We start from the raw sequence: 15,996 nt of genomic DNA, 5'->3' as shown, positions 1-15,996 counted from the left end.
CTCTACATTTGTCATTCACATACTCTTGGGGTGTGACCTACTGTATGTGCACCCTGTGAATGCAAATGTGTGGCGAGTGTTGGTCATCGTTGCCTGTCCTGACTACTTCTAAATGTACTATAATGCATACTGTTGGAGTCTGGACAAACAGGAGGCTAGGTAATTACACTATGCTAACTAATCAATGCTGCACCACTGTCCCATGTGTGCTTCCTTGGCCACAATTGCAGGATGGAGGATCTTATCGATTTCCTCAGGGAGAGGGACATTCCAGAGTCCACTATCGAAAAAATGAAGGAAGAAAAGGTAGTTAACAGAATGAATGTGTTCATGTTTATTATAACTAACTCCCACTGACCTACTGTAGATATTAACAGCACTTTCAGTACTGTGAAAAGTCAGAGACCACCCTTTCGCTTATTTAATTTCCAGTCAAAACGGTCATTAAGTGCAATTGATTTATTTTTCAATGTCAGGAATTATTCCAGGAAACATATATTTAACACAAAATTACACAAAAGCATCCATACTAAATATCATGTCAGATCTTTCATTGTTTAGCGTGTCCACCCTTTGCCTTTATTACAGCTTCCATTATTTACAGGAGACTTTCTTTGAGTTTTTCAAATAAATCCACTGGGATATTTTTTCATGCTTCCTGTAAACACCTCCAAAGTTCAGTCTTAGAAGTTGGTTGTCTTTTCTGCTTCTGCTGGTTCAAATCCAAATCCACTCTGTAACTCATCGTCCATAAAACCTTACTTATCTCAAGTGTCCAGTTTTGGTGTTCTAGGGCAAATTTTCTTCTCTTTTGTCTATTTCCTTTTCAAATAGTGACTTTTTGACAGATACACATCCCTTCAGACCCACTGCATTGTGTTGTCTTCTTACAATGGAAGTATTGACAGAAACACTTGTGGATTTTTTTCAGATCTGATGCAAGAGTGATCAAAACGTTAACTTCTGTCTATGTGATGGTGATGTTCTCAGTGGTCTACCAGGCCTTGCACGATTGTTAGGAGTCCCATTTTCTCTATATATTGTAGTAATTTTTATCTCCAGTTTTGGACACTTGTTTTTCACTTATTTTCCTTTGGCTTATATTTTCCTAATGCAAGTGAACTATCTTTATAGCTAATCTCATCAGAAATATCGCCTCTTGCCATTTCAGATGCACATGACAAAGACATGTGCAAGGCAGCTATGGTGTGTTTGGGTAGTTGTTTGAATGTTAGTGTCACTTTTAATGGAAAGTGTTCTAATATAATGTCAGTGACAGTTTTGGGATCAACTTGTGTTGGGAGGACACAGCTGTAACTTGTTTGATTGGACGGATGGAAGACTTAAAGTGCCAGAAGGGTGCACAAAAGTAAAGAGTGGGCAAATTAAATACTGATAGATTTGATATTATATTTAGTGTACTCTTCTGTCAAATATATGTTTCTTGCATTATTTTCTGACACCAAAAACTAAATAATTTGCACTGAATGGCTGTTTGAACTGGAAATTAAATAAATGCAAGGGTGGTCTCTGACTTCTGCACAGTACTGTACAGTATATTGATATTTTCACGTATTGTAGAGTTTTTCACTTCATACAGTACCTCCACAATCCCGAATGGACTTTTTCCTTAAACCAGTATCAGCATATTGATCCACATAAAATGATGCTTTAAGTATGGTATTTTGAAACCGAAAATTGATAATAAACAATTCATTTTTAGATTGATGCCAGTGTCCTGATGTTAATGACAGATGAACAGATGAGGGATTATTTGCCTTCTTATGGAGACAGATTGGCAGTGATGGGATATTGTAGGAGACACGAAAAAGAGCCCAACAGTAGGAAATCAAAGCTTTTTGACAGACTGAAGTCAAAACTGAATAAAAGAAAAAAGTGTAAGCATCCAGAAAATATCACTCCTCATCAAGAGGTGAACACACAGAGGAAAGTAAGGAAAGTGGAGTTGGGCTGGATGCTGTATGAGGAAGGAGAAGGAGGCTTTATCCAGGTGAGAACCAAAAAGGGTGGTGGAACACGAAAGTTAAGTGTTTCAAAGGACTGGAAAAAAAAGACCTCATAGCGGAGGCAATACGTTTGTTTTTCCCAGATGGAAAGAATGCACATGGAAATATTTCTGAGTTTGAGGTGGATCTGACAAACGACCAAGACGTTTCCTTAGATGAGGACAGTACAGTGGGAGCTCTATATGAAGCCTCAAAGTTAACTGTCATGAGGTTCTATCTGTCAACCAAAAAGAAACATGACAGTGGTGGTGTGGAGACACAGCAAGAATCAAACACTGCAGGTCCCTCACAGGAAAACACACAGGAGTTTCCCTCTACAGACTCACAGATTGATCCAGCATTGGAATTAGAAACATTAGATGTCATCTATGTTGGAAATACTGGAAATGATTTGAACTTAGGCAGTGATGACGTGGCACAATTTCATCCTGCAGATGTCACAGACGATTCCAGTTTAGCTCAGCAAAGTTCTACCATGTTTACTGGGGAAAATGTGGAGGATAGCAATATCATTACAATTTTCAATGGAGACCTCTCTGAGATGGGAGAACAGAGTCTAGAAGACACTTTGCCTCTGGCACAAGAACTCAGGGAACCAGACAAAAAAATCCTTGTTGTCCATCGCAGCCAGATACTATCTGAGCTTATTGAACATTTCACTGATGAACGCCTTTCATATACTCAATCAGAAATTTAAGTAAAGCTTCTACTACCAAATGGGCAGTATGAGAATGGATATGATGATGGAGGCGTTCTCAGAGATTGCCTCTCTGAATTCTGGCATGAATTCTATGAACAATGTACAACAGGCAGCACTTTCAAGATACCATTTCTCCGACATGACTATGGCAAAAAAAAGTGGCAGAGTATAGGTAAAATTATTTCTTTTGGTTGGCAGAAAGAGAAGTATTTGCCCATCAAGCTTGCTCCTGTAATCTTGGAACAGGCAGCTCTTGGATATGTGAAGAGTGATCTTGTTGACAATTTTCTAAAGTAAAGTATGTCTCAGAATCTGACCGTTATACCTTGGAATGTTGTCGCAGAGACTTCAACAGTTCTGACCAAGATGAATTACTGGAAATCTTGGACAACTACAGCTGCCGAAGAATGCCAAATGCACACAACATTGGACAAATTCTGCAAGAACTGGCTCACAAAACCCTTATTCAAGAGCCTGCTTATGTTATCGAACAGTGGGAAAGTGTAATCGCTCCCCTCAGCAAAGCCCTTGAGGAAATTGAAACTGTGTATGAAAACTTGCAGCCAACGGCAAGGAAAATCATACGGTCACTGAAGTTTCCCTGCACAATGAATGCACAGGAAAAGGAAATATCAAAGCATATTACAACATACAGTATCAAAAACTATCAAACGCGTTACTGTGTCTTTGTATCAGTGCAATAAAGCCGAACTGTCTGACACTGCTGTAGATTGGGATAATGGAGAGAGATGAACTGATGAAGTTATATTCTGGTTTGGGGGGAGTTATTAGGGCACTGTAGCTCCTGTACTCTTGAACTTCCTAGTGAGGACTGCAGCTCTCTTTCACTGCTAGTGCCGCACCTGTCCTTGCGAAGGGCAGAGTTAGAAAACGATATTTTGAGAGAAAACGAGGGGAACGATTTAGCCTTTTCATGCGCACGCAGTGTAAATCGTTCCCTCGATATTTAACTTTTTTTTCCTACCAATGGTCCCCTCCCGGGCTCTGGAAAAGACCACCCCATGAGCCGGGCTGTGGGGGTTGTTGGGAGGGATACCCGGTTTCTAATGTACAAGCATGACCCTCTGGCGGGGGTGCTGGGTCTCAGATCAGGTGGCGGAAGTGTAAACTCGCCCCATCCTGTCAATATGACGGGCGGGTTTATCACCAGGCGTGTCTATACACAGAAATCATAGAACAACCAGTTCATAGGCGACGTCTAGGCGCCGCTTCTGCGTTGCGTGCCTTTCCAAGGCGTGGATGGCGAATTCGTCACGGTCTTGCGTGACAAGCCCCACTGCGTGCTGGTGAGCATCGATCAGTTTAAAACACCATCGCTCTCGAAATAAAGACGGATCGAAACGAGCAGGTGTCATTTCATCTGAAAGCATGACGGTCTCTCTCTCCGTACCCCCCTCTCTCTCTAACCCTGTGTGTGTGTGTAGCACTCTAACCCGTCCCTGTGTGTGCGTGTGTGCGTGTGTGCGTTAGTGTAGGTGCAGGCCAAAATGGCAGTCAGCAGGAGCGTTCCCTCATACCCCCTTCGCCTGTGAACACAACACCGTGTGTCTTCCTGTCTCTCTCTGTTCACGGGCGGGCCAATCCCCAAGCAGCCTCTTCAGCCCGACTTCCGGAGCGGAGAGCTCTCCCCTGTCGGACACAGCCGGGAAGCGTCTGGGAGACGAGCCCCTGCCGGAGCACCGCGGGGAGCACGCCGGGGGGGGGGGACACTGCTCGCTTTCCCCCTCAGCGCCGGACCAGGAGGGCACAGGGCATCATCCCCTGATCGAAACGGGGTCACCCGAGCGCTGGGACACGCCTCGCGCAGGCCTTACCCGCCACAGTCGACACGGTCGGGTTCGAGCGCCGGGAAGCTGCCCCCCCACCCCCCTGCAGACAGCACAAACGAAGAAACCCCCCCCCTCCTTCGTCAGCGCTGCGCTCGTGTGCCGTTGAAGGTGGCGTCGGCGCTGCTGTCGTTCCCCAGATGTAGCGCCTTGTCGTTTCGGGGTCGTGACGTCACTCAGCCCCCCCACAACCTCATAGGGGAACCGGACCGGTCTCACTCGTCAGTGCCAGGTCAGACGTCAATCGTTAGACGTTATATCTCGGGAACGAGAGCAGCAGGGAAGTTACTTTCACCGGCACAAGCGCAGCGCTCACGCACGAGACCGCTGTGGCTTCCCCGCCGCGTCTTCAGCGCGTTGGCAGGTGGCGCAGGCTGCCTTTTCATCCATACACTCGCAGGTCGACCCCTCGTCAAGGGGAGATCTCCCCTCTAGCTCAGCTGGCTGGGTCCCTGTGGAGCGCCGCCGGAGGCCCGGGTTCGAGCCCCCAGCGGTGGGGGGATCGACCTGAGGCGGCAGCGGCGACATTCACAGAGCTGCGATGTGTCCAGGGTGTCCCAGGAGTGCGGTACAGGGTGTCCCAGGAGTGCGTGTGCCAAATACAGAGACAGCTGTGTGTCTGGGGAGCCAGTACAGGAGATCTGCTGAAGCCCATGTTGCCAGTACAGGTGATCCGCTGAAGCTTGTGTAGCCGGTACAGGAGATCTGCTGAACAATACATTTACACGCAACATCCTCGGAACACGCTTCGCCACAACACTCCCAGCCTCGTTTGTCGTGAGCGTGAGGGGTGAGGAAGAGTGTGAACATCCACCTCTTTTCAGCCTGTACTACAGTGACTGTTCGCTTATCTGCCTGCCCTGCTCAGCAGCAGTGTCAACGGACAATTCAAGGGCGTTACTGGACTTTGACATTAGTGCCACAATCGCAGAGCCTCTAGCTCATTTCACACTTCCTGTTTACTCCCTTGTCTCTGTCAACAAGGTAAAATCGCTTCTGAAGAAGAACGTGGTCAGTCACAGTGAAGTGTTGTGTAGAGAGAGAAACACAACTCCGAATGTGGAGCTCTGTGTGAAACCCAGCGCCTTTCCCACCGCGGGGGAGAGGTTACCCACAGATCTGTGCGAGAGGCTGCTATCCGATCCGCCTGATGGCGTCTTCCCCGCGCGCACGGATCAAGGACTCGAGTGCCCCCCCGTCACGACCCGCCCGCGAGCACGCAAGCGCTCCGCCATGCCCACGAGCTCCAGTCACGCTGAACGGCCCCCGCACCCTGTTCACCCCTCTCTCTCCCTGAGCTCTGAAACCAGTTACTCGTCTCTTCTATCGGCTGGATTACCTTTCGGCTGCCGACTCCTCGCCCTCGTTTCAGAGCCCGGCTGCTCCTCTCGTTCTTGGCCCCACACTGTTCTGGGACCCAGTCGATCTCCCGCCCAGACTCCACCGGGGTGAGCCCCGCACCGGGTCCCGCCTCCTGACCCCACCTCCCCCGATCGAGAGACGAGTTTTCTTCAACACGGGCGGGAGCGTCGTCCGGGGTGCGCGTCCCCGTTTCCTGCGCGTCCGTGTGTGAGATTGTGGGGGTCTCCACAGGCGGCCTGTCGCACAGGTGCGCGTCAGGGGTGTCGATGAGGGCGTTACACCGCCGGCACAGCTTCTCTTCACTACGTGTGATGATTTGCGAGGTTATAAACCCCCCATTTCAAACAGCGACCGACACCCGCCGTCGCCTTCTGAATGAGACCCGAGACCTCGCGCACAGGGCGGTTCTGAACGTCTGCCTCCGCGCCGCAACACGCGGGACCGACACACGTTTGACGGGCTTTAACGCCGGCGTGCGCGGCGCTGCCGTGGCGATCCGCGGCGTGGCCGTGACTGCGAAGATCCGCGGATCGATGACAACAGCTCGACTGTTTAAAAAGATGAGCCATGACCTTCCCGCAGTAGAACAAACAGCGGTTTAGATTCTGACGGCGGGGGACCTGGCGTGAAATATTTCCACTCGCCCCGCTTCACGGCACAGAATTTGAACGAGCGCCTCTGAGGGCTTTTTATTAAAGAAAAAAGCTGCAGCGTCTGACAAGCTCGTCTCCCGATCCTCTGAGCGACCCGACTCGCTGCGTGTCGGCTCAGCCCCCTGTCGCCACAGCCAGTGTCCAAAAGGCTGCGCACACGACCTGGCGAAACACAGAGGACCGTCGACAAGGTGCGCTTTTTCCCCGCTCAGTGACCCTGCTGTACAACAGGGATCGAGACCTCCTGCCGTCACCGTCCGAACCGCCCGTCAGAGATCCGGCCAACGAACCCACTCGCGGGAGCCGGAGGAGTGACCCTGCAGGAGATCTGCACCGCCAAACAAGCCCACGTCCGCAGGGGAAGCCAGTGACCCCCCAAACCAGGGAGAGAGGAACCGAAGCCAAGCTGTGATCCTGAAGCCGTGGTCGAAGGATAGAACCAAGAGTCCGTAACCACAAAGCAGCAGAGAGGAATAAGGCATTTTTTATTAATATACAAAAATAACAAGTCACAACAAAAAAATCAATCCCGTTGCAGAGCGCAGTCCATCCTTATCCTAAACCAAAAAGGGTTTTCCCCCGCTCCTCAGCAGCACGGTAGCCCCACTTGCTGTACTCGTATGTACTGTAGCGCAACGGGGTTCAGACGGGTGCCCTTGCCGCATCGGGTCGGCCCTTGTTGGTGAGGCGGTGCAGCGGGGCAGCGATGCTGGCAAAGTCCCGGACGAACCTCCGGTAGGAACCCCAGAGAGCTGCCAGCCCCTCACTGCAGCGACCTTACCTGGGTCTGTAGCCATCCCTCGCGGTCCAACGACATGACCCAGGAAGGTCACCTCCCGCCGCAGGAGCTCGCACTTGCGGGGGTTGAGCCTCAGGCCAGCACGGCGGATGCAGGCCAGCACCGCCTGGAGGTTCGTCAAGGCCTGGTCGAAACCCCGGGCATGAACCAGCAGATCGTCCAGATACAGCACACACTGGTTCCGCGGGACCGACGCCAGCACCCTCTCCATCAGCCTCTTGAACGTCGCCGGGGCATTGCACGGGTCAAAGGGCATGACAGTAAACTGCCAGAGGCCCTGGCCGATGGAAAAGGCCATCGTCAGGCGAGCATCTGGAGCGAGCGGTACCTGCCAGTAGCCGCAGCGGGGGTCCAGGGAGCTGAACCAGGTCGACCCGGTGATGTAGTCCAGGGCGTCATCTATCCTCGGCAGGGGGTAGGAATCTTTCCGGGTGACCTCGTTCAGCTTGCGGTAGTTGACGCAGAACCTCCACGAGCCGTCTTTTTTTTTTGACGAGTACAGCTGGCGCCCGCCTGAGCCCCTGTTGCATTACATTGGTGTCAGCAGTGGGATGGGATAGCCCTTCGCCGGGGTCGGCGAGTTAAGCGGGGGAGAGTGTAATGCATACGGCCATCAGGGTGTGTAAGAGCCGGCTTACCAGAGCGGTGACGTCGCCGCCCTTCCCTGTGATAGCAGGACTACAGCTACTGGGCTGTAGAGAGGTCTCTCTGTGGCTCACCGGGCTGGGTCCCTGTTGAGTGACACGGGAGTCCCGGGTTTGAGCCCCTGATGGTGGGGGGCCGACCTGCTGCGACAGGGGCGCCCGCCTGACCCCCGAAGTGTTACAGTACTCATGGAGGTGGTGGCTGGGAGGAGAAGGCTGACCAAGCTCACAGCCATCATGAGCGACGCCTCTCCTCCGCTTCATGGGACTGTTACTGGGCAGCGGAGCACCTTTAGCACCAGACTGCTCCAGCTGCGGTGTTCAAGGGAACGTTTCGGCAGGTCTCTCCTCCCGGCGGCTGTCAGGGTGTATAACGCTGCCCTGGACCAGGACTGTCAGCCCTTCATCTGCTCGTCTATGGACAGCATGGTGCTCCATTGGACTTTTTGGACACTCAATCTGTATAAACCTATGCACATTTTGCACATATGTTATTGTTTTTACAGTGACTATGATCAGCACATTTTGCACACACCGATGTATTTATTCATTTTTATTTATTTTGTTGACTTTTGTTTTATAACTATTCCGATGTCTGTTTTTGCTTGTCTTGGGCTGGCCTGCTGTAACACATCAATGTCCCTACGGGATCAATAAAGTCTCCTCTATCTATCTATCTCGGCCGCCTGCGCGATTCACCCCTCCCACGGCCGCTGGGACGAGGAACTAGGCGTAGCGCGACAGAGCGGCTCACACCGAGGAGCGGCACTGAGCGGGGAGGGAGGGGGAACCGTGCTGGAGGACCAGGCGGGCCGGGGGTGTGGTGGGGGAGACGCGCTCTGAGACGCGGTCTCGCTGGACTCGGGCTTCTGCCTCTTCCGCTGCCGTGCCTGCCCGTCGGGGGGGTGTCGTCTGTGAGGACCCCTGTGCGGCTCTGTAAGGGGGCCGAGGTGTGGCTGAAAGTATCGGCGGCGTTTCAATTCCCCGGGTCGCCGTCTGGGCGAGAACAGCGGGTTATTAAACCGGCCGGAAGACAAACGCAGCTGAACGAAATCGCTCGGCGACAGCTCGGCGGATGATCTCCGGGCGGCCCCATGCGCAGCGTCCATCGCCTGTACCTGCGGGTCAATCTGTCCTCAGATCCAGACTGAAGACCCATGACTGCAGCCTAGTCTACTCACAGCTGACATCATCGCCTGTACCTACGAGTCAATCTGTCCTCAGATCCAGACTGAAGACCTACTACTGCAGCCTAGTCTACTCACAGCTGACATCATAGCCTGCTGCAGCCATGGCTGCTGGTGCTGCTGTACAGGCCATTGTGTGTCTCTGTGTTGGCCCACCAGGCAGATACATCTGTTCTGACCAGACTATCCTATTCTCCTCCCCACGTCTGGATGGCACCCAGGCTGGGCACCATCTGAGCTGGATGCTGCATTACTGCCATGGATCCAAGAGGGACATCGTGGATATAGCTGTCGTTTAGGAGGATTTACTGGTCCACAGAGATCTGCATGGAGTACTGACACACAGAAGACATGATGGCTGGATTAATACCCTCATTCATTTCTTTCTTTTTTAATTCTATAATGTTAGCATGCCCAGAGGGGTTGGGCAGCCAGTTGACCTTGGACCCCCAGAGGATTTTTTCTCTCCTTACTGAGGGGTTTGTGGTTCCTCTCCTCCGTTGTCTCCTGGTCTTTTCTGTCCTGTGTTCACAACTTGATGGTCACTTGCTATGTTAAGCACCTGGGGGCAACCTTGTTGTGAAAGGCACTGTATAAAAATACCTTGAAATGAATGGAATATTCTGTCAAGATGAACAACACGAGTGCTTGTGCCTAGTGCTCTGCTGCTCTAAAATGATAGATTATACGGTCGCATCGCCACCGCTGCTGCCGCCAACCTGATTCTCTCAAAGTTATCGCTCTCAGGCTCTACTGCAGCACCCCTGAGCATTACATGATTAAGCGGTGCGGACGTCATCTCTATTTAATTTCGTTTAAACTCGTTTGAATCATTCTGAATTGATTTCGTCATGTGTACCCGTTCTTTTTATGTCTAAATGTTAGATGTTCTCTGGTTTGGATTGTATTTCTTTTCTTTTGTTATAGTTTATGCAGAAAGTTATGAAAAAGAAAGCAGACCCCCCTGAACCCCGAAAACGCTACATTATTATATGGCTCCGTGGCTCAGGACCTGCGCCTCCTTCAGGTGTGAAGTTCACAGCTGATAAAAGGAAGAGGAGCTGTTACCTGTAGAAATTCCTTAACTTCCTTCATGTTATCCTCAAAGACAAACTGCAGGCAGCACAGATGAGAGAGAGACTGAGAGAGGCAGCACAGAAGATGAGCTCCTAATTTCTTTGAGATTTTATTGTTTTCTGGAACTGAACAAATAGTCTAGGAATAAGGCAACATCTAACAAAACTAAAGAAAACTACAGAAGTAAAGAAATAATTTGCCATTGGAAAAAAAAAATCAACAAAGCAAACATCTAAAAAACTGAAGATCAACTATAAGACACAGCTACACCTGAGGATAAAGGACCTGAGGAAAAACTCCAAAAAGAAAAATCCCCAAGAGATGAAGAGGAACAAACAGAAAAGGAATCATTAAAACAAGGATATAAGAATAAGAAGACAAGAAAGAAAGAAAGAAAGAAAGAGAAAAAGTACACCAAAGGAAACAAGAAGGAAAGGGAAAATACAAGCAGCATCAAGAGAAGCCAAGAACTCAGCCATCAACACGAAAAATACCTGGTAAGCCCTGTTCTTTCTTCTCCTTTCTTGAAGAGGCCTCTAAAAAATTGAACTGCTTTGCTAGATAAAAGTTTAAAAAGTCTTTAGAAAAAGGTACCTTAAAGTTTAAATTAAACAAAATACCACTTGGGCCCACTACACTCAAAAGGCCAAAGTTGAAGAACCTGTTCCCAAGCAACAGGGGGCTGATTGTATTCAAAACGCCCGAGCCAGGCCGTCTGTTTGCTCTTCTCACCTGGGCCCATTGTATTTAAAAGAGCAAGATGAGTACAGAGCAGAACACAGCCCCACTGGACCAGCCCAGCCCCCTCAGCACAGTACTCCAGTACCCTGAGGACGTGAAAACCGTTAAGACCAGGAAACAGTACAAAGACTCCTGGATGAAAGAAAACCCAGAGACCCTCATTGCTGACTACTGCCAGGCAGGAGAAAAACACATAAAAACCAACCTGCTCTTTTTTACTGAGCATCCGAATGCCTGGCACACAGCTGTGTGTAAGAATTATACAAACACCACCAGAAGGGGCATCAGCAAAGGCAGGCAAATCTCCATAGGGTGCGACAGCGAGGTAGAAGACACTGTCCTGACTGTCAACACCTACCACAATGGTACAGTGATGATACAGGGCAGTGAGGCCGCTCTGGAGCTTTTCGAGGGCACAGATGGAGGAGCTGCTGCGGGACAACAGTAAGCTGCAGTCGGAAGTAGCAGAGCTGAGAGAGGAGCTGCAGCTCGCGGAGAGGACAAGCAAGACTCTCAAAGACCAGCTGAGGAAACTCACTACTTCCCGCTGCAGCCCTGACTGCAACAGAACAGCCTTGAGACCCAGAACACACAACACACAACACCCACCACCAACCCGCAAAGACACCCCCACCTCCACACAACCTGACACCCCTACAACCCCCACCACCAACTCCCACTTACCCAGTACCCCCACCGTAGCAAACACCACACCCACTGCACCCCCCAGCACCCCAAATCCCCTCACAACTCTACTGCCCAAAAGCACATGCACCTTGCCAAACACTCAGGGGGACCCACACACACACCCGGCCCCACCCAACTCCTCCACCTCACACACTGCACCCCCCCAAGCAGCCCCCCGCCCGGCAGCACAGCGCCCCTCTAGCAGACTGGACACCAGAGGCAGACGCATGGAAGTAGCCCTTCTCATCGACTCCAACGGGAGGTACATCGATGAGCACAGGCTCTTCCCGGGATTACAAACAGCAAAACTCTGGTGTCCAGAGAAGGCCCTGCAGCTGCTGTCCAGGTCGGTACTGGGAGCCCCTCAGCACATCATCATCCACACCGGCACCAAAGACCTGAGGACCCAGAGGGAGCAGGTTGCCCAGTCCATCAGGAGAGTGGCAGAGAGGGCCATACAGGAGTTCCCTCGCGCCCGAATTGTCATCTCCACCCTGCTGCCGAGACAGGACGAGCAGCACCACACCATCCAAAGAATCAATGCCGAGATCTCACGGTGCTGCGCCCTGCTCCCAAACGTCTATCTGGCCCATCACTCCACCCTTGGACCACAGCATCTACACGACCATAAACACCTCAAAAAACAGACCATTGGACTCTTCACAAAAACTCTGAAAGACACCACACTGGGCAGACACCCAAACAGCACCCCAGAGAGAAACAGGAGGACTACCAGAGGAATGCCCCAGCACCCACACCCCCAACCCAGACCAGCTCAACCCACAAAGAACAGAACCAGCACCACCCTACAGCCCTCCAACCCAGACCAATGACCGAACAGGACCAGAACCAGCGCCCCACCCCATGCCCCTCACCCAGACCAGCAGCTGAACCGGACCAGAACCACAACCCCTCCCCACCCAGCACAACAACAGAGCCGGACCGAGCCCCTCCTGCACAGCTACGCCGCAGCCCTGGCCAGACCAGCAGTCCCGAGTGGTTTGGAGCTGGGAGAAATCCGGCAGCTCCTGAACCTCATCTGCACCCGGCTTATGAGCTGAACTTCCATCATCCACAGCGACAGACAAAAACCCAGCACAATACTTGTTTCTGTTGATGATGTAAATGTCTGACACTAATTTGATACAGTTCCAGAAAACAATAACAAATTGCAAAGATAATTCAAACGATAACAATGAGATCTCTAAAGATAAGTATGTGGAACATTCAGGGTCTGGGCTCGTCAGCATTTGGGCTGAAGAGCACTGATCCTGAATTTATCAAGGATGTAAAGGAGACAGACATCATGATCCTACAGGAGACATGGTGTCGGGGAGACTCGGCTACCCACTGTCCCCCAGGCTACAAGGAGATCATGGTGCCCTCTGTCAAAAAACCCCAAATCACCCGGGGCAGAGACTCTGGGGGGATCATTGTGTGGTACAGAGCGGAGCTCAGTCACTCCATCCAATTAGTAAAGAAAGAAGAGTCACGAGTTTGGCTTAAAATCAAAAGAAATACCATCTGTACAGAAAACGAGGTTTTCCTGTGTGCTGTTTACATCCCGCCCTCAGAATCCCCCTACTACAGTGAGGGAATTCTCCCCAGTCTCCACACGGAGATCGGTCACTTCCAGGGCCAGGGAAACGTGCTGCTCTGTGGTGACCTCAACGCACGAACAGGCACACTGGCAGACTTCACCAGCACACAGGGAAATACTCACATATTCGGACAATCCCCTCTGTACCACACACCGGTCACCTCACACAGGTGCAGCCATGACACCACGGTCAACAGCACCGGGCGCGAGCTGCTGCAGCTCTGTCAAGGGCTGGGCCTGTACATCGTCAACGGCAGGACTAGAGGGGACTCTCTAGGCAGGTTCACCTACAGCTCAGCTCTGGGCAGCAGTGTGGTGGACTACGCCATCACCAACCTGGACCCCTCCTGTATCAGTGCCTTCACTGTCAGGCCACAAACTCCCCTCTCCGACCACAGCCAGATCACACTCTACATGAAGAGAACACACCAGCACAGAGACACACTGACACAGCCCAGCCAGCTGTATGACCTCAACCAGGCATACAGATGGGACACAGACAGCCTAGACAGATACCAAACTGCACTGGGCCATGACGAAATTCAGACACTGATGGACACATTCCTAAACACTCCGTATCAAACCAACAAATTAGGCATAAACTTGGCCACACAAAAACTAAATCACCTATTCCACAAACTAGCATCAAAATCTAAGCTAAAAACAACTACATCAAAAAACTACCAAAAAACAAAAGCAAAAGAAAAGTGGTTTGATACCGAGTGCAAAAACATCAGAAATGCACTACGAAAAGTCTCAAATGAAAAACACAGACAACCACACAACACAGATCTGCGACTCAGGTACTGTGACGTGGTAAAACTTTACAAACACACGCTGAAAAAGAAAAGAAACACATACATAGACAAACAACTTGCAGAAATTGAGGAGCCACTAAATCAGAACTGTTTCTGGGAGAAGTGGAACAACTTAAACAAATCAAAACCAGAAGAATTGGCCATCCAAAATGGAACAATCTGGCAAACATACTTTGAAAATCTCTATGAAAAGCTCCCAAATACAAATCAATCAGACCAAAACACCATTTATGAAAAACTCAAAATTTTGGAATTGGCTATCAAAGACAACCAAAACCCCTTAGACTCCCCAATCACTGAACAGGAGCTACTGGACAAACTCCAGGCCCTCAGACCACGCAAAGCCTGTGGCCATGATGGAGTCATAAATGAGATACTGAGACACAGCAGCCCAAAGTTGCAACAAGCCCTGCTCAAACTCCTCAATCTCATCATGACAGCCGGATGTTTCCCAGGGGCCTGGAACCAAGGACTGATCACGCCCATCTATAAGAGTGGAGATAAACTCGATCCCAACAACTACCGGGGCATCTGTGTGAACAGTAACCTGGGGAAGGTATTCTGCAGTATCCTAAATACACGAATACTGGCCTTCCTTACCGAACACAATGTCCTGAGTAAAAGTCAGATTGGCTTCTTGCCAGATCACCGCACATCTGATCACATTTACACCCTACACACACTGATAGACAAACACGTCCACCAAAAACACAAAGGAAAAATTTTTGCCTGCTTTGTCGATTTCAAAAAAGCATTTGACTCGATTTGGCATGAGAGATTGTTTTATAAACTACTCCAAAGTGGCATAGGGGGCAAAGTGTACGACATAATTAAATCAATGTATTCAGAGAGCAAATGTGCAGTGAAAATTGGAAACAGAAGGACTAAATTCTTCACCCAAGGCCGCGGGGTGAGACAGGCACAAACACAACATAAACTGGAATGCTACAGAACCTTAAACAGACAATACACACTAGCTGAATATTTGACCAAAATAAAAAATAACGAACAGAAACAGACCCTGACGAAGTACAGGCTCAGTGACCACAACCTGGCCATAGAAACTTTGCGACACAGGCAGACCTGGCTGCCCAGAGAGGACAGGCTGTGCTCCCACTGCCAGCAGGGAGAAATAGAGACAGAGGTGCACTTCCTACTGCACTGTGACAGATACTCTGGGATTAGAGAAACATTCTTCCCGAAATTCAGAAATCTAATCCCAGAGTTCCCACACCTGCCAAAACCACAACAGGTCCCAATCCTACTGGGAGAGGGAGGAGGGAACTCAGTTGATCTGGCAGCCCAGTATGTGATCTCCTGTCACAGCCTGAGGAACAGTGAGTCCGTCTCCCAATAATGCTCCAGCCGCCTACAGTATATGTCGATATTATATAATATGTCTTTGTTGTAAATGTCTGTAACATGTCTGTAGATTTTATTTTACTTCTATTTTTTGTTTTGTTCTATGTTAATTTTATTATTTTTATTTGCTTTGGCAACACTGATTGTACCCATCGGTCATGCTAATAAAGCACCTTGAACTGAACTGAACTGAACTAAAAAGACCATTACCTTTGCTGACTGCCCTGTCTTTCTCACACCCGAAGATGCTCAACAGCTGGGGCTGGAGGGAAACGGGTGTTCGGGGGAGGTGTGTCCGAGGCAAACTGTCCAAGGGAGTCCGAGGTGAATCCATGAGTGTAGCAATAGTCCAAGACCGGGTGATCCATCCTGACAGACGAACAGAGTTACAAGCCGGAGCGGGATCTGGCGGAGGGTCGGGGGAATAAAAGGGGGTCACGGGGCCAGACGCTCCCTCATCCCGGACCCAGAAGATCAGGACACCGTGATGAA

The 15,996-nt window shown here is 50.2% G+C and overlaps 2 protein-coding genes across 2 annotated transcripts in view; one reads left to right on the top strand and one right to left on the bottom strand.

Annotated features, from left to right (window-relative positions):
* LOC138238041 (E3 ubiquitin-protein ligase TRIM39-like) overlaps positions 1-15,996 on the bottom strand; it is a 373,132-nt gene that overhangs the window by 157,945 nt on the left and 199,191 nt on the right. The gene's annotated exons all lie outside the window — the stretch shown is intronic.
* Positions 141-15,996, top strand: part of LOC138238045 (E3 ubiquitin-protein ligase TRIM39-like) — a 111,337-nt gene continuing 95,481 nt past the window's right edge. The window contains exon 1 of the mRNA XM_069187856.1: positions 141-306. Within this exon, the coding sequence (XP_069043957.1) occupies positions 232-306 (75 nt within the window). The 5' untranslated portion in view covers positions 141-231. The remainder of the gene's footprint in view (positions 307-15,996) is intronic.

Source organism: Lepisosteus oculatus, chromosome 4 (genome assembly GCF_040954835.1).
Source record: "Lepisosteus oculatus isolate fLepOcu1 chromosome 4, fLepOcu1.hap2, whole genome shotgun sequence".
In the NCBI taxonomy this organism is placed as follows: domain Eukaryota; kingdom Metazoa; phylum Chordata; class Actinopteri; order Semionotiformes; family Lepisosteidae; genus Lepisosteus; species Lepisosteus oculatus.
The sequence above is the reverse complement of the archived record's forward strand: the minus strand, read 5'-3'. Positions and strand labels throughout refer to the sequence as shown.